This window comes from Aulostomus chinensis, chromosome 22 (genome assembly GCF_037954235.1).
Source record: "Aulostomus chinensis isolate RoL2024-O1b breed Wild chromosome 22, RoL_Achi_v1.0, whole genome shotgun sequence".
Classification (NCBI taxonomy): Eukaryota; Metazoa; Chordata; class Actinopteri; order Syngnathiformes; family Aulostomidae; genus Aulostomus; species Aulostomus chinensis.
Genome location: NC_141341.1, coordinates 9924712 through 9943152, shown reverse-complemented (window position 1 = coordinate 9943152; position 18441 = coordinate 9924712). Strand labels below are relative to the sequence as shown.

Below are 18441 nucleotides of genomic sequence, written 5' to 3'. Positions count from 1 at the left end.
GGGAGGTTGAGTGTGCGCTTTTGTCAGTCAAAGTGTCTTGTTAAGGTTTTGATTTTGATTTTCCCGTGAGGCAGTCAGCTTCGCCCCTCTTTTTGAAGAAACATGATTCACCAGCTTAACTAAATCAGGCGGGAGGGACACCGGCTTGAACTGTAACGCCTTACACAGCCGCGCTCTCTGACTGCCTTTTGCGTGAGTGTGTGCGTGCGTACACACTTATTGTGTGTCTGTACTCTGCCAGATTTCTTGAAGATTTTACCTTTTTTTAGAAAAAAATGAAAAAAAAAATTAAGGGCTCGATGGCAATTAACAGTTTTAAGAAAACTATGGAAAAACAATACTTAACATGAAATGTATCGTGATGGTCATATTTTCTTATATTCTGTGAGACGGGTGGGGTGGTGTATACTGTATATTGGGCGGGGAATTTCAGATTTTTGTCTTTTTGTCTTTAGACTATGTTCCCGGTTGCCATGGAGAATGTTTTGAAAGAATTTGCGATATTTGATTTCTTTTTCCCCAAAATGCCTCTGCTAAAAAAAAAAAAAAAGAAAAAAAAAAGGGGGACAACCTGCAATGTCCCAATGCGGTAAACTGACGGAGAAATGACTAGAACGAGACACTGACGGAGGGAGAGAGGGAACAGGAAGCTGTACAGTGCCAAGTTATGTAAATATACACACTTTACATTGAGGAGTTTCTCCAAAAGCAATATCTTGAAAAATGATTTCGTTTATTATTGTACTGTACAGGACTCAGCCCTAAATGTATTATGATTATTATAATAATGATAATATTATAATTTCTTTTGTTTGTATTACTATAATGAAGACACTTAAGCTCAAAGGAAAAAGTTTTTTTTTTTTTTTTAAATGTCCAGAAAATCTCACCATAACTGTCCTGACGACATAAAAGCTGAGTTTTGTTGCCTATAAATGAAATTCATCTATGTACTGCATGAGCAAGAAGAATGTCAAATGGACACAGAAGGCATTGGGACATGACGGTGACCCAGCAACACCTTTGTCACTGAATATTGTTAATAATATTACTTTTGAGGAGAAATGTACTCCTTGTTTTTTGCTGCAAAGTGTTGAACACTAAAAAAACAAACCAACATAAAAATGTTATGATATTTTTAAATGGTGACAGAAACAAAAGTAAAGCTGTCTGCCCGATATCATGTTATTATTATTTTTTTCTTTCAAATAGAAAATGGTTCCGTTTTGTGATAGCGGTCATTGTATGATGCTTGTACTTGTATTTGTGTGTTTTCTGTGTGATTCGTTTAGTTATTTTTAGACAATCACAAAATAAGATGCAAGCATTGTAAATGGCAGACTGGCGGACATTTTGTGATGTGTACAGTTTGTCAACAACTTCTCCCACTCGTTAAAGGTTTGTAATTATGATTCTTAAGTCATAAAAATGCTGTTGGTTTTTACTTTTTGTTTTATATTTGTTTTTTGTTTTGTTTTTGTTTTTTAATAAAAAGCACTACATTATTGTGAATACACCATGTTGTTCTTTCAGTACTTCTAAGATAACCTGTACAACATGAAAAATAATGGATGTTTTCAACTGGTGTATCAGATCTCTGATGTGTCATGTGACTAGTGTGAAAAGTTTACCTTTACTTGTTCTTTCATCTTTGAAACCTATTGAACAGCAGGTTCTGCAAATCAAACAAACCGGGTGGAAAAGTAGGAATATAAGATATTCTTGTTTGATAAATGGCTGCCATTTCTTGAAATGTGTGTTACAGCACTTTGAATAAGTCGATAATAGTGATAATTACATCGTGTGTAGTTGTCAATCAAATTCTCCTTTAACATATAGTCCCGCAAAATCTCGCGATGAACTGTACAGTCGTTTTAACTGGTGTTGCCGTGGTAACGACACGCTCGCAGAGTCTTGTCCGACGGACCGTCATCGTAACGTCAAGCACGGCTTTGTTAGCTGACTTATTCGATAAGATTACCGTTGGACAAAACAATGTCGAGAAAGAGACAACTGAAAGAAAAGGCAGACAAGACTGGTGTCGAGGATGCGGCTTCGAAAAGCATTGGTCAGTATTTTATGGCAGAAATCAGTGTTAGCTAACAAGCAACACATTTAGCTGTCATCATCGAGTAAACTACAAGTATAAAAGTATAAAACCAGCGTTGTTTCAGTAACCATGCTTCATACTTAAGCACATCATTTTAAACGTATCTGCAAGGGAACTGGTGGAAAATAGCAATGCAATTTTAGAGTAAGAATACCTCAATATTATTTCAGAAGTTATTTGTTATGGAATAAAGTAGTCAGGCATTGGCTTTATTGTCAGATCATTGTTGAATTTTTGCAGTAAATATGTGGGTAATATCTGGAGTAAAATTAATCTCTGTTATTGTGCAGTATCGAATGCAACAATTCCCGCACCAACCTTTGGTAAGTAAGCCTAATCAAAGTGTAGGTAGTCCTTTATTTTGATCTGATTGCAGTTGTAGGTCGGTCATTCCTGAGACATTGACACCAGATCACTAGCCTGCATATCATGTGCCCTCCTCATCCCAAATCAATACCAGTTGGTATCACTGGGAATTTACAGGTCAATTAAGACAAGCCTGATTTTGTTTTAATTAAAAAAAGGAGCAGAGTGTATGAAAAGAGGTGTGTTACATGAGAGGTTCATTAATGGGTGAAACCATGAGGAAGCAGCTGCTGGATCTGGAATGAATGTTTGGTGACAATAAACCTAGTCTAATCTAAAACTAACTTCCCTGGGATTTTGGACCTAATCTGTTTGGATGATCTGCAAACGCACTTCTTCCAGGGGAATATCAGTGCTCGGGCAATGTGGCGATCGACTTTTCTTCCCTTTGTGCTCTTGTGAATATGAAGAATATTCCAGCTGTGAAGACAGAGCCACCAGCCACCCCCTACCCAGATGCTGAAGGAGAGAAAACAGGTAAACATTAGCCTTTGGTGATCTTGTTAGATCTGAGAAAAAGTAGAGAGAATGTTAGTCAGACATTTCTTTGTTTTGAATATTTACTGATGACTAACTAGCATAGCTGATGTGGCTAAAACTGAAAGGTTGAATTACATCAGTGTTGAATTAGAGCTGGAATATCATACTCTGATTACTCTCTTGCACGTCATAAAGACCTGCACCACCATGTTTTGTATTTTTAATGTTGGAGGTCAAACAGCTCTACCTATTAGTCCTGAAGACTGATTAAGACATGCCTTTGAAGGAAGCAGCAAAATATACCAGATTTACAATTGTATAAATAATTCTTCTGACTTTTTGGGTTTCAAGCAGGAGGTGTCAGAAAAGTTACCTTGAAAATATGTGTGTTTGAATACAGAATCTAATTTCTCCCTCAGTTTTGTTTATTTATAATTAAAATAATTGTACTTTCAGAGGATGGAGAGACTAAAATGGATGCTGCTCATAACTTGTTTATGCCCTGCCTCCGGGTGGAGCTGGCCAATGAAGACCCCCTCAGTGTCAAGAGCCTCAAGATTTCTGGTTAGAAAAACAGAACACATGTATACATACAGTATCTGTATCTCTCACCCAATGTCAGCTTGGCTAGGCTCCAGCCCCCCCCCCCATACACACACACCCATGACTCTTAAGGGATAAACAGTATAGAAAATGGATGGATATTTATCACTTGTAATTTGCATTTGTTTTACACGTATTTCATTTCGTCATATGTTGTTCTAGAATCTACATGTATTCACATACTTTTACTGCGTTCTGCCTGGTTTTCTCTGATTCTGATCATGTTTTCTTGCTTTCTTATTTGACTTCTGTCGAATTAACCACATCGTTCTGAGCTGTAAGTGACTATTAAGTGGTTTGAATGATCAGAACTAGAAATATTACTGTACATAATTGGTGGTGAACACAGGATGGGGGGTGGATGAGCAGATTGTCCGGGTGCTGGTGAAGCTACTTCCTTCCTTGAGTACTCTTCAGAATCTTGAGTAAGTACTGAGTTGAGCTGTTGGGTACCATGAGCAGAGTACATCTCTCACTTTTTTGCTTCTTTTGTTGAGTGATATTATCCTCTGTGCTGCAGGTTTTGGCAGGCCAGACTAACAGATCCAATGGTGATTTCTCTAGTGAACGGAATATCTTTGTGCTCCAGCCTTAGGTGAGTGGATTCTGGTCTTATTCAAACTGCAAATCATGGTTTGGTTGTTTCCGAAAGCATATTCTTAGCGTAAAGATAGGAGACTAAAATTGAGTCTAGTATATGTACCTGTGTCTTTTTTGTTTTTCTGGTAGGGTTGTGGTATTAGAGGGCAACCCTCTACCAGAGCACAGCTACCACCTTCTTCTGTCTGAAGAAAGCCTGTGAGTCAAATATGCCCTCATTTTACTCTTACACACCCGCAGAAGCAAAACGTTACTTATCTTTCTTTGCTCTTAGCATCGGTAAGATTTCCCTGCGAAATAACAGGATAGGAGATGAGGGCGCACGTCTGATGGGAGCCGCTCTCTCAACGCCCAGATCTGCAAGCAAGAACCTCTGGTCGCTCAACCTAGCATTCAATTGGATTGGTGATGCAGGTGCAGCACATATTGCACAGGTATCACTGACAATGCTCGGAGTCGGTGTTCTCTATGTATTTGACCCTCATGATGTTTTTGAGTCGTGCTGTTTTGTGTCCTAGGGCCTGCGGTTGAATCGTGCGCTGCTGATTCTCTCACTGTCCAACAATCGGATTGGAGACTCCGGGGCAGCTTCTCTGGCGACGGTATCCTAGGAGATGCATTTAAATAGGTGCTTTTCAAAGTGTTATAACATCAGCTTCCCTTCATATCTCCATTTCAGATTCTAGGGGAGTTTGCTTTGACTCATGAGGAAGTTGTGGAGAGGAGGAAACTGCTCCTGGAAAGACAGAGTTGTGTAAGTGTTGCATGAGCACCTGCTCAGTCTGGAACTCATCGTGACTGTAAACACAAAAGAATCCTGCGTAAAAGTAACGACTGAGCCTTTGAAAGCACCACGTTTCTCCTTTTGTTTTTCAGTCATCCCTCAAAGGCTATGTGAACCAGCATCCTGACCATCTCCCCACAGTAGCAAGTAGTTCTGCACTGGGAAAAAGCACTTCTAAAAAAAGGGTAAAATGTCAAAAATTCAGTGAATGTACGGTGCAGTCGCAGTGGTATCCTAAGCAATTTTTCCGTCACAGGAACCATCCAAAAAAGATGACAAACCAGTCACAAAGTCTACGAAGAAATGTAACCGCTTCTGTTACTGATACTCATTTTTATTATCCTCTGGTTTCTAGGATGTTTATTTTTCATTGCTTTTCCTTTTCAATGTCTTCAAGCTGCTGCACCTCAAATTAAAAGTAGCAAGCTGGGGTTGGGCCAGAAACCAACGCAGGAGGTGCACTTAATATATAAAAATCATCATTTAATAATTATTTAGTTTTATTATTTTTCTTTTCTAATTGTCATCATAATGCTTTGTTTTTCAGCAGGACAGTTCAAGTACATCCCTTAGTGAGGTTTGTTTATAGTGATTTACTTTGGAGCCACAGCGTTCTTACAGATGATAGAGATGTCAACATTTGCAGCACTTGTGTTATGTCCATCCATTTCAACCTGCAGGCAGAGACTGTGGAGATAGTGCACCCCCTGCTGGATAAGTCAGTGCAGTGCAGGGATGGAAACGTCTTCCTGCCTGGAAACACAAGGCTCGTCTCCCTCAACCTTTCAGGTCAGTAACCGTAGAGTTTTTATCCCAATTTAAAAGAGAAGAAAATCTAGAAAGAGTGGACATATGAGATATCTCTGGTGCAATTGTGATAAAAGATATACTTCACCCAAAATCCTGTGCAAAATACATGTTTGGGTGAAGTATTGCCTTACGTTTGATAACCACAATATATTATTTATGGTGAGCATCAAATATATTTTGAATTCTCAGGTTCAGCAGTTTTTTACATTGTTAAGAGAACACATACCTAACATGTCAAAAAAATGAAAGGTTTCTTATTTATATATCACAGAAGGCTAATTACTTGGTTTTTGCCCATGCAAGCTTTTGACTACAATAAATAATGCTTATTGCTTTGCAGTCCTTTAGCAAACAATTCAAATGAAACTGTAGTTCTTATTCTGTGTGTGTTTGTGTAGGAAACAGAATCACAGAAGAGCCTCTGTCTCTGTTCCTGTCGTCCCTGCAAAAGCAGGGTGAGGGTCCGGGTCTGCTTCGCCTCTGTCTGCAGGTTGGTTTCACTTACACTGACATTATTCACTATGTTTCCACAACAGAAAAGTATCGAAGTGTGATCTTCAGTTATTTTATACATGTTAAAATTCTATGTAGAGAAAATTGGAGTAAACATTTTACTGATGTAAAATCTGGCTGTATGAGCTCACGGGTATTGAGAGTTTACATTCACATTGTTCATTTGCAGTGGTAGAGGAGCATAAAGATCATTTCTATGATGATGTCTGATGTCTCTCTCTCTCTCTCTCTCTCTCTCTCTCAGAGGAACCGTATCCCTCCAGAGAGTGAGCCCTATGTGAAAATAAAGGAACTGATGACCCTCAGAGACCCTCTTAACAAAGACCGTGGAAAGACTGGAGAGATGGGGGCGAAGGGATAGAGAACTGACCTGCAGCTGCCACAGACTGAACACCAACTTACCTGAGTTATTGCAGGTGTATTGGTTTTTTTTAAGGCTTGACAAGACAGTGGTGGCACTTGGATCCTTTGTTTTTATCAAGCACATTTTTCATGGTTTTTGTTACCAGTGGCTGGTCATTGGGGTATGTCAGTGTTTTAACAAACTGTAGTAGAACTGTGTACAGTGTCAGTGAGTTCACAGATGTCTGAAGCAGACTTTTTGAACATATATCAGTTTGTACATTATCCTCACTCCAAGCCTTGTCCAACTCCCTCCTTCTCAAGGGTAAACATGAATGAATACATAATGGTTTTATTGCCATCATTATAGAAATAATTATTTATAAATGGTATGTCATATCAACTCCATCAAGTACCCGAAATTTCCTTGAAGAGAACATAAATAGTGTGTACAAATCCAAGGAGGGTTGAAAGAAGGGCAACTTGGCTTGAATAACCCACTTCAACCAGGTCCAGTACAGGAACATATACAGTTTATGTGTCAAGAATATGTGTCTATGGAGAACCATGGGCTGCATGACTGACAACCTTCACAGATATCAGCAAATACATTTGGTTTCAAACGATTTTTCATTTTATATTTATTATTTCTGTATGTAAGTTGTTCCTATCATGATAATAATATTTAAGTTGTTATTTTTTATGGTTGTTCTTTGTTATATTTAAGATATTTTGGACACGGTATAAAAAAATGGACTTTGCCTAAATTTTTTTTTTTTTTTTTTTTTTTTTAATATATGTTATTTAGTCTTTAGTCATTCGTGGGAATTACTTTCTTCATTCATGGAGTAAAATGTTCCAAGGGTAAAAAATTTTGTTTAAATGTTGGCAAACACAAACTACAGCCAACATTCTTTGATTAATATTTTCAGTTTTTAGAACATACACAAACTTGTCTACCTATCCACCTAAAACATAGTCCATGTGTACAATAAAAAAAGAGACTTGTATATTTTGCCTTAAAGATAGTAAAAAAGGAAACCAAAAAATATATAAATAATACTGATTTCATTACTTTAAGATTTACTGTTTGACCTTACCAATATGGCCGTCGTTTGAGTTAAAAACGTCACATCCGGCTCAGACTCAAAGGAACCGCCGATATCAAGCCCTCGCTTCCGGTAATGCCTCCTTTTCGGCAGCGGCTACATCTTCGCCAACATGCCAGTGAGTATCCGCAGGAGGTTTTCAAATGACGTTTTTGCTGTCTAATCGAATGTTCGAGCAACAATTCACGGTTCACTGTGTACCTAAGAAGTAAACATTCCGACCGCTGCTTGGAGACGTCTCAGCTGGTGATATTTAGTGCCAGTTTTACTTAAATAATCTTATACGTTTGAGCGCATTGTGACACAAGATGGCTGCGCGCACACGGCAAACATGGAGCCAGTTCAGCGGAGGACCTGAACGGAACTTTCATTTCATAATATTTGTTGCCCCATAATATTTGTAGTGGTTAAAAACTGATTATTCTGCCTGTATGTGAAGTATTTAAGGGACTCGCTTGCTCATGAGAAAATACGTAGCGGTAGTCAGGAGTTATCTAACCCGAGAAATGTAGGCCAGCCGAGAAGCCTCCTAAACGCTGTCGTCTCCGCAGAACAACATGGTGACAATAGAGGTGACGTTTTGATTGCAACAATCCGCCGAAGACCTAACGGTTATATGTCCGTTGTTGTGTTTAATTTACTAGGAAACATTCCTGCTCGCTAAATCGCAGGTATTTTTTTTTTGCTTTCCCCCTTCTTCAGCTCGCAAAAGACTTGTTGCACCCATCCCCTGAGGAGGAGAAGAGGAGGCACAAGAAGAAGCGTCTCGTTCAGAGTCCCAACTCTTACTTTATGGATGTGAAATGTCCAGGTACAGGCCTGCAAAATACAGAACGACCCTCATCACAATGTGATGCGTACATGCAGGAAGCTTCTAGAGTATGAATTGCTTCTTTGTCCCCAGGATGCTACAAGATCACGACAGTGTTCAGCCATGCTCAGACAGTTGTGCTGTGTGTGGGCTGCTCAACAGTCCTGTGTCAGCCTACTGGAGGCAAAGCCCGTCTTACAGAGGGTCAGTATCACCAGAACGCTTGTATTTCATCACCCTGCACTTCAGCCCATAACTGTATCTCCTGGCAACACAGGCGCTCATTTGTAGGCTGTTAGGACTTTCAGAAGTGGACGTTTGGATATTTTGTTGAAAGCCAAGGTTTGATTATTTGTCTTTGTCGGTAAACCATCAGGCTTCCTCACAGAAAGTTGGTGATTTTCTGTCTTCATGAGGTTTAAGCAGTATGTTAAGAGACATGAGGTATTTTAGGGGGGATATCCACATATTAAACACTTTTTTTCCTCTAGATTTGACTTAAATACTGTCTGTATTTAAAGTTCTTGTGGGCTATTTCATCTCAAGCTGCAGATGCCATCTTGCCACTGTCATCCACCCAAAATCCAAAGGATCTTCAAATTCTTCAGAAGGCTCTGGGTGTAGATCACATCAGCAGTCTTTTGATTTTTAGATACACGTTCAAATATTAATTTTTCCTACTTAAGTTACTTTTCCCTTTCAACTCATTTACGCAATAAACATGTAGGTTTATTGATGATGGTACAGTCATCCGCAGACTGATCTTTTACTTATTCATTTATTGATACAAATGTAGTTCTTCTAGTAGCTTCTTCGAGATGCAGATTTAATGTCCCTTTAAGTCACCAGACTTGGCGTTTGGCATCTTAAATCTGAGTTTCTCCAACGCAAAGAGTCTGGGTTTTTGTATTTTTCTCAGTTGCCTTCACGCTCAGGAAAAAATAAGACTAAATGTGCAGCACCAATCCAGATGCCTCCGTTTAGTCAACAGCCAATCAGGAACCTCTTAGTCATGTACTGATCTCTTGCTTTTAGGAACATGAGACTAAGGTGATTGATCAGATCCACTTGAGCAGATTGATTTGAGAGTTATCTTCATATGACAGTTTGAAGTCGTCGGCCGCACTGCCAAGTGACTGGACTTCCTCTATCGTGGTCTTCCAATCTCATTCCAGTGCCAGATCAACCTCGGTTTGCAGAAGGGTTGAGCTAGATTGGTGGCCCCTCCCTTTCGAAGGCTGAGAACATCCGTATTGGGTCATACAGTAGCTGGCAGTGTAACATAGTATAAATCTTCATATTAACTTATTGTAAAAGCCACCAGGTATAAGCCATGTGTTGCTTCATCACTTCTTCTTATGCAGATTAAATGTTAGCATGTTGTCACGCGTTGAAAATGGATGACTGGTGTATCAGCAGCATGCAGGAGGACGTCACAGTCTCCTGCAGTATTTCTGTCCCGTACGTCCTCACTCATCGGTGGTTGTCTGACTATGGTTCTCATTGGCTCCGGCAGGGTGCTCATTCAGGAGGAAGCAGCACTAGCTGTTCTCCCTGGAGCTGGAGAGGAGAGAAGGGGATGGACGGTTGATATCAGCGTCACCTGCCTTTGAGACGGCGGTGGAGCCCGCGGTCTGATCCGATGTGACCTGAAGACGGACTTGACAGCAGATAACTTCCACTGTCCATGTTGAATGATCAGTTGTTGCTGTAACTCCACCTTCCAACCCTGTCTCTCCTAATAAAATATTGTTTTGGCTAAAGGAAAGTCTGTGTGTCCTTTACTCGGCTTTGCTTTGTAGAGTCACAGGCAATCAATCCAGCAAGATGGCATAATTGGACATAAAGCTTGAATCATATGACATCAAACTTTATTTGAACACCTTTTCTTTGTACAACAAAAGTGCTTTTTTTTTCCCAGATAAAGCCGCCAGGATCGTGTGCCCAGGTGTATATACACATTTTTGTCAAGTCACTTCATAGGGCATAGTTCTGTCCAGTGGATTCATTGGGTCTATAAAACATCAACGGTGTGTATCAGGAGGTGAGTGCATCAGTGTTTTTTTATTAGAAACTCCATGAAGATTTTGCATAAAACAAATTTCTCATACCAGCATAAAATTTTTGAGATTAAAACTGGAAATACTGTCCAACAATGTTACCAATTTGTCAATGTAACTTACTGTAGTTCTGTGTTTGACAGTCAGATTTCTCTGCCCATCGTTTCCACAGTTGGGTTTTATAGTAGTTCTGCTACAGAGTATCTTAGTACAACTACATGCTTCTGTACACTCTTCCCTTACACTCTTTTTCCTCCTCATCACAAGATGATTGCAGCTTCACGGAGAGCAGCCCACCACTCTCTCTACCTGTCACCGCTCACGCCGGCTCCCTCCGTCTTCACCTCCCTCTCTTTCAGCAGGTGGCGGATGGAGGAGTTCTGCATGGACAGGGTGCTGGACAGGAGGGGCATCAGGCTCCTGAAGCCCTCCCTCAGCTCCCCCACATGCTTCTCCAGACTGTGGATGTGTGTGTCCAGCTCCCCCCTGCAGCCCTGCACCTCCGCCAGGACGTCATACATCAGGCTCTGCATCTGTGTTGGGGTTCATGTCCATGGTGGCATGTGTTGTTCCGTGTTTAGAGAGAAGGAAGAGCGATTAGACGGTGCTTTGCCAAGATTCACTGGACGGATTGGAAGAAATGCGTAGACTTGCCTCTCTCACCTTGCAGAGGTCCCCAAGGGTGTTTCCCTGGTCCGCCAGGATCCGCTTCTCCATCTTCACTCGCCGCAGCCTGGTGACAAAGTCATTTAATTCATCATTTACTTTTACAATATGATGACTGCGGAAGCTTCAAGGCTCAGTCCACCCGCATCACCAGATAGATGATTAAAACCCACCCCAGATAACCCATTAACACAGCCACTCACTGTGGAAGGAAGTTTCTGTTATGCATTTTAAATGTCTTTGCACGCATCACATAAAAGTTGTCCAGGTATCAATAGAAAAAATACTACTTATGCAAGAAATAGTCAAGTGTGATAAGAGTAGTACCATTACAGTATTGTGTAAAAGCATTTTACCATTAGTGTTGGCTAAAGTTTTCAAAAAGCACACAGTCAATGTCAGGAGGATTATCTGTTGTATCCAGGCAGAATATAGGAGAGGTAGAACTCACAGGTGAAGGAATGATTTAGATTTTTATTTCTTGATACCAGCACTACACAAAGTAAGAAGCAGAGATTTTTTTACAGGTTATAAAATTATTTTAAATTTTAAATCCGATTTTCCGGAACTGTGATGCGTTTGTGAATGAGGTCAGGAGTCTTACTGGTGGATGGCCAGAAGCAGCTTGCGCTGGTGCATGCGGACTCTGGTGTGGTCTCTTTCTCTGGACAGCTTAGTGTGTTTGTAGATAAGCCACGTCTCCCTCAGCACATTCGCTGCTGCAATTTTTATCTGGTGAAAGGACGAAGAAAAACACCTTAAAGCCTTGTTGTTGACAGCAAAAATGTTCATTCATTTATGCTCCTCCGAAAACAGGATTCCTTTTTTCCGTAATAATTATTTCTAACACGTTTGATAAATTAGTGTCAGTAGCTTAAAAAAACAAAGACTTGCTGCTGGAGAACCCTCGAGTCGGATTTCTGTCTGAAGAGGCTTTATGTTTTTGGGGTTGTATGACCATCCTAGCCATCTGACCTCAGGAAGACCTGGGGGGAATTTTTTTCAAATTTGCCACAAATGTAAACTGGGACCCGATAATGAACTGATGACATTTTGGAGGTTGAAAGGCACGCTGTGAAGAGTAGAGCTGCTTTTTTCCCATAGGCGGTAATGAATTTAGAGCTTTAAAAAAAAGACTGAAACAGATTTGCACGTAAAAAAAAGGTGACAAGTTGCTCTATGTGTTTCACATTTGACAAAATTGCGTGTTGGGTGCTGTTGGAAAACTGAAAAATGAAGGAAGGAATATTGGTTGAATCAGTAGAAGCTCTTAAAACAGTGAAAAACCATCTAGCTTGCTTCTATTAATGATTCCGGCTTCCTGGAAAACTTTACTCACCCTCTTGGAGATGTGTGAGTCCATCATGAAGTTATGAACATGTTTCTCTGCTCTTGTCAACTCCAGCTTCCTAGCAACCACAGCTACCACCAGGACTGTGCAGCCAGCTCCCTGTCGGAGTCACAAACACGCACGCACACGCACACGCACGCACGCACGCACACACATACACACACACACACACACACACACACACACAGATATAATTTATTTATAATTTATTTATTCAGAATTGCAATCATCTGAGAGTCCTTCAGATCTTAGTTATACATATTCACCATAATCCCAGTGAGGAGGCAGATGCTGCGACCACAGTAGGTGTGAGGAACCACGTCTCCATAACCGATGGACAAGAAGGTGACTGACACCATCCACAGGGCCTCCATGTAGTTGCTGCTCAGGTCCCTGTAGTTGTGATGCCTGCAGGAAAAAGATGCATCGAAACTGACTCAGTAGGCTATTATCATTATTATTGTTATTGTTATTATTCATAAAAAAGTCTTTAAAAAAAAAGCTGAATTTCACAGGTACCTCTCACAAACGTGTAAGCCCCAAGCTGCAACAATCCACAGAGAAACGCTGAAAATCATCAGCACCGTCCCGGGGTAGGTGGTCATTAGTGTTTTTCCCACAAATCGGGTGTTGAAATGTATCTGAAAATCATAAAAAAAAACGGGATGCATTATGTCATAATTTTGACTGTATGAGTTAACTTAGCCAGATTATTTAGGATAGCACCTGTCAGATTACGATTATATAATACAGAATAGATGAGGGATAAGAAAAAAATTGTTCTCAATCTGGCTTGAAACATGGATAGTGGGTTTGGCATTGCAGCGGGGACACAAAGGTCATTTGAGACACTTTTAAATAGCAAATAATAAGGGAAGGGATTAGCCGAGAGCATATTATCAGCTGTGGAAAAGAAAGCAGACGAAGCAAAGGAGAGCTAGCGAGGGATATAATCAGCATGTGAAACCACGGGGATTCATGGGAGCGAAACTGTGATAGTCACACCTCAAGTGTCACACGTCTACAGACCTCTCGGCCCACCTAGACATAAGACATAAACAGATGTACGTGAAATGTTCAGAATAGAAGCCCAGTCCAAATCATAATCTGAAAACAGACGATTTTACCCCGTCAATCTGGGCTCATGGCAGGTCGCTGACGACTGCCACAGTTTTTCCAGAGAAAACAAAATGTAAAATTCTACAGGTTAAAAGTTTTAGAGCACCCCGTCTTTTTCCAGTTTTATTGAAACTTTCAAAATTGAACGACTGGTTGTATTTTCACGCACTGGAAAAGCTCCAGTTTTATTTCTTGCTCCTGCTGAAACCTGCAGCGTATATGTTGCAGATCTCTTTAGCAGCTTTTGATCTGTCAGGTTTCACTGAAAAAAAAAGATCTGCACTTTTAGTGGACTGTCTGTTTTGTTTTTTGTTTTGTTTTTTAGTTCGTGGCTTTATTTCTGGCTGTTATGATGGAATACACAACTTCCTGCAGTGAAATGAGGTCCCAATCATGTTTCAGAGGATGCAGGAGCAGCATGTGTAGAGATAGATGTCTTGGAAATCTTTAATAAAGTTTTAATGGCTTTCTTTACTTCTGTTGCTGCAGAAAAGCTATTAACCTCCTTGATCCCTGAAAAATCCCAGGCAGTTTAATGCTGACCTTTGTTCCATTTAAGGTGATTAAATGGACAACAACTGCGTACATTTCAATCAAAAATGGAGAAACAGGGGTTTTCTAAAACCAGCAGTGAATATTACAAATCTTCTACAAGTTTTTCTCTTTATGAAGAAGTGTTCTGACCTCATCACAGTACTATCCAAAGCCAAAAACAGGCGTCAAGGCCAAAGCCAGATTCTGACGGGAGCTAGAGGGAGACCTCCCACCTTATTGAGGGCTCCAATGCTGCGGGAGGCCGTGTCAGTGAAGAGACGGCTGTGCAGCATCATGGCCCGGCCTAGCAGGTAGAGCCTCAGGAACATGGGCAGAGCCAGGACGATCTCCAGCTCTGTTTCGGAGAGCGAGAGACGCGCTGTGGTCTGCTGGAAGTACGCCAGCAGACCCACTGGGTACGGATGGATGGCCACTGCTGCCAGCTCCAGTGCTATCAGAGCCAGACGCTCAGTTGTCATGGCAATTCGCCAATCTTCAGCACCGATGTCATGAACATAGAGCTTCCAGAGAGAGAAAGGAAATGAATGAAAATCAGCATCCTTAGAGTCCGAGATGAATCATGTTCATATTGCGGCGGCTTCACTTTAACTGTCTGGAGACGGTGTGGGGACCACTGATAAAGCTCAGTGAGGACAATTAAACAAGCCGATTCTTTCACTGTGAATGAGGCAGTGACTTGATCGTGTTTCCCCAGGGATGTGATCAAAGCGATGATGTCATCACCAATTACCTGCACCTCACAGCAGTGGTACGCCACGATGAGGCCCAGCAAGATGATCGTAGACACGCTGATGATGGACTTGAGTGTCAGCGAATAGATAGAGCTCTGCGGGGTGACACACACACACACACACACACACACACACACACACACACACACACACACAATCAAAAAGGTAATCTTATAATCTTAGATACATTTAGATTGTCCACTTGCATTCATAATGAACGTGCTGTGCATATGCAGGTGCTGGGGGATCAATAAAGATGGAGAGTGTTGTGACCTTTCGCTGGTCCTTGTTTTCCTTCGACTCACTGACCTTGCTGTAGATGCTCCAGGAGAGCTCCGTCTCCATCACCATCATCACCACGCCAAATATCCCTACTGCCAGCGCGCAGTCATTCAGCCGCTGCCTCCTCAAAAAGAGGGCCCTTCTGTGCACCAGCCGCCACCCGATGTTGTGGGTCTTCCAGTATGGGTCATCCTTAGCATCCAGCTTTTTTTGTTTTGGGCTGGGTGGGGGACTGGGACTGCTGCTCATGCCGTGACATTCAGTGCCTGGCAGCAGGCCTTTGGCCTCAGACGGGGTGGGATCCTGACAAAACTGGGATGACTCATTGCGAGGGTGGGGGTCATCATCCTTGCTGGTGATGATGATCTCTGGGAGGCTCTGGTGCTCGTGAATCTCCCAAGTAAGGTTCCCTGACTTCGGCAGCCCCCTGCTCTCTGCTTCCTTGAGGTCTACGTGCCACCTGTAGAGGCCCTTGAAGGGTGAACCACAGGGAGAAATGGGGACGTCGGTGAAGGAGGTGACTTTCTCCTGGAGTCTATGAGCACCTGTGTTTTTGGCTTTACACTTATGATTATGCTCCTTGTGGGCTAAATTTTGTCTACTGACCCCTGATCTTTTCTCACTTTTCTTCTCTTTGCCTTTGTCTCCTCTCCTCATGGAGCAGGGCGAGGTGGTGACATAAAGGTGGCCATTGTATAAAGGTGTGGTGGCCATGGCCTGGGTTCTGTCCAGCCACACTGTGCGATCAGCGGATGTTTGGACTGTGTGGTGGATCCCACATTGGGGGGAGCAGGTCTGGTGTTGCGGAGCTGTCCGGGGAGGGAGGAGGGAGCGCTGGTCCTCCACTCCACCTTCATCCACCAGTGAGAAGTTCATACAGGCGGAGTGCTCCATGGAGGTGTAGACGAATGTAATCTCTCTGGGGGGTTTGAGGAGAGATGGAGGGATGAAGGGAGAAATGATTAAAGAGGTGATGGTGGCAGGTGAGAACCAGTGTTGGGGAAGAAAAGACAGGAACCGTTATTAGTAGACCTGCTGTGTCAGATTTCATTGTTAATGATATTGTTTCGTTCTCATCTGTCTATTGCATTGTTGTCAATTGTGATGTGTTGTTTAGATTTGTGTACTCAAAAAAGCAAAATGACACAATTTATCCGATCAGAAATGCACGATGCTATGAAGATTTGCGCACCCTGTTTACAGAAGTCTGAAAAAATGTTAAATTCTTTCTCTGTGGGCAAATTGTACGGAAGCTGAGAACAGCCGTGTTTGTAATTATTTTTCTAATATCACATGGAGATCATGAACTAACTATCTCAAAAACACTTTGTTCATTTTCTCATGATACAAAATAATTAACTTATATTCTCCAGATGACAGCATTATGAAAATAATTACAAGCATGCGCGTCTGTTTCCGGCTTCCGTATTTATCCACTAACATCTTATTTTCTCAGCTATCAAAGTTAGGTTTGCTAACCTGAAAGCGAAAGCATCTGCAGGGGGAAGAAATAGGCCTTACCTCTTATTTTCTCCTCAGGTATTTTACTTTTCTTCTAATCCCGAAGGTCACATTGGAGTGAATCCCAATAAAATCCTCCAAAATAAATCTCCAAAACACATCACCTTCTCTCAATGGTCAAACACAGTAAAAACCCATCGAGCTGTAATGTTCCTCTCATGTGCGATCAGATCAAAATATCCCAAATGTCCTCGTTCTGTCTATATGAAGTCCATTTGCAGCTTCAGCACTGTGGAGCCCCTCCCATAGATGGGAGCAGAGGTTACCAACCTCTCCTGCATATGACGATGTGTGAGGTAAATACTCATTGAGAGCCATTCCATTCTCCTGCATCCATTCCCTTGTTTGGCTGCGTTTCCTGCTTTATGATTGTCCACCATCCTTAAAGCTGCGCGGCTTAATGACAGCAAAGACTCTAAGTTGCAGATGTTGCATGGAGCAAAGGCAAAGAGGGAATCATCTGTCAGAGGTTTTTTTTTTTTTTTTTTTAGCTGGGATTGGCAGATATCCACCTCTATGAGTGTGTGTGTGTGTGTGTGTGTGTGTGTGTGTGTGTGTGTGTGTGTGTGTGCTTATGCATGGTGTCAGAAAAAAAAAATCAGGTCGTAATAATTTCTCCAGTCTGATATAAATGACAATTACATCCCTTTTCATTTCTAATTTTATCACCGGGTGTCATTAGTGTCACGGGAGACGTCCAAGTGGGTTAAAACAAATAAAAACCTAATCTTCAAAGCAGAAAAACAGTCCTCAATATGAATTCAGCAGATTAATATCACAGATTAATCAAGTGAGACCTGATACTTATGAGCTTATGAGATATCAGATATGTCACCCTGTAACCAAACAATATGCACCAGGCAGGCTGGAGTATTAAACATTAAAGTCATAACAATGACATTGCCCATCATTTATTCATCTAAATCCCTGTGACAGATGGGTCTCCAGATAATAGAGCTCTCGTCACAAGGATAGGCCCAAGGAGCAAAGGGTGGGCGAAGCGCGTCCGGATAGTAGTGGGATAAAGAGAGGAAGGCATTATCTAATCTGGATATAACATGTATTTAAAGATAGATCATGGGTGGGGCAGACAGGTGGGGGAGCAAAATATGGCAGGCCAAGCTGATCAGTCTGATTTTTACTTCCTCAGACATGCTACCAGATGTAAAACGGATTAATTATGCTTGATTCACTCAGTTCCCAGAGACTTAGCCAGATGCTGCTGCTGCTGCTTGGATCTTTTGGTTTTCATATTCCGCAGCCAGGAAGCCTCCATGCATGACCGTCAAACCCTTACAGCTTCCCATCTAAACAGCGAACAACAACGGGAACATTTCTGAAACCCAGCAAAAACCCAGAGACGAGCGGATTCTGCTGCGCTAATAAAGAGCATGAATGTTGTTCACTGTTGTCTCTTTAATAGCAAGATGCAGGATATATGCACATCTGCGAGGCTTCAAATTAATTCAAGCCTCCAGCCAAGTGCTTGTAAATCCTGGCTCTAGCTGGTAGCTAAGTATGTCAATTCTTCTTGCTTCTGTGGCCGCTGGCCAAAACGTCTTCAATTAGTCTCTTCTATTGCAAATCATTCTTTGGCTTTGAAGAGACTGGAATTAAGCTGTGTGTCC

General features: G+C 41.6%; 3 protein-coding genes and 1 non-coding gene across 11 annotated transcripts; 3 read left to right on the top strand and 1 right to left on the bottom strand.

Moving 5' to 3' along the window:
• Positions 1–1855: 1855 nt before the first annotated feature.
• Positions 1856–7583, top strand: lrrc71 (leucine rich repeat containing 71). Of its 4 annotated transcripts, none has more exons than XM_086193206.1 (17): positions 1856–2068; positions 2401–2433; positions 2819–2953; positions 3413–3520; positions 3909–3984; positions 4080–4154; positions 4289–4357; positions 4434–4593; positions 4678–4761; positions 4839–4913; positions 5036–5128; positions 5200–5248; positions 5341–5399; positions 5491–5520; positions 5624–5732; positions 6152–6243; positions 6511–7583. In XM_086193206.1, the coding sequence occupies exons 1-17, from the start codon at positions 1996–1998 to the stop codon at positions 6625–6627; spliced, it is 1437 nt and encodes a 478-aa protein (XP_086049332.1). In that variant the 5' UTR covers positions 1856–1995; the 3' UTR covers positions 6628–7583. The 4 variants fall into 4 exon arrangements, with proteins under 4 accessions (XP_086049332.1, XP_086049333.1, XP_086049336.1 ...); XM_086193207.1 differs by having other exon boundaries at positions 1857–2068; positions 5494–5520; XM_086193209.1 differs by having other exon boundaries at positions 1877–2068; positions 2887–2953.
• Positions 7584–7720: 137 nt separating this feature from the next.
• On the top strand, positions 7721–10296 carry rps27.1 (ribosomal protein S27, isoform 1). The gene is made up of 4 exons (XM_086193214.1): positions 7721–7835; positions 8420–8528; positions 8622–8732; positions 10045–10296. The coding sequence occupies exons 1-4, from the start codon at positions 7830–7832 to the stop codon at positions 10071–10073; spliced, it is 255 nt and encodes an 84-aa protein (XP_086049340.1). The 5' UTR covers positions 7721–7829; the 3' UTR covers positions 10074–10296.
• LOC147240695 (small nucleolar RNA SNORA35) lies at positions 9649–9778 on the top strand. Its single transcript, XR_015111404.1, has one exon. It is a non-coding gene; the product is annotated as a small nucleolar RNA SNORA35 (small nucleolar RNA).
• Positions 10297–10426: 130 nt separating the features above from the next.
• On the bottom strand, positions 10427–17199 carry LOC147240693 (small conductance calcium-activated potassium channel protein 1-like). Of its 5 annotated transcripts, XM_086192443.1 has the most exons (12): positions 16814–17199; positions 15899–16211; positions 15320–15763; positions 15010–15105; positions 14492–14779; positions 13611–13646; positions 13125–13246; positions 12872–13013; positions 12594–12704; positions 11859–11986; positions 11243–11321; positions 10427–11121 (listed from the first exon to the last, which is right to left on the bottom strand). In XM_086192443.1, exons 2-12 carry the CDS (start codon positions 16184–16186, stop codon positions 10894–10896), a joined length of 1962 nt encoding a protein of 653 aa, XP_086048569.1. In that variant the 5' UTR covers positions 16187–16211; positions 16814–17199; the 3' UTR covers positions 10427–10893. The 5 variants fall into 5 exon arrangements, with proteins under 5 accessions (XP_086048569.1, XP_086048565.1, XP_086048566.1 ...); XM_086192439.1 differs by having other exon boundaries at positions 15320–16211; XM_086192440.1 differs by having other exon boundaries at positions 11252–11321; positions 15320–16211.
• Between the last annotated feature and the right edge of the window lie 1242 nt (positions 17200–18441).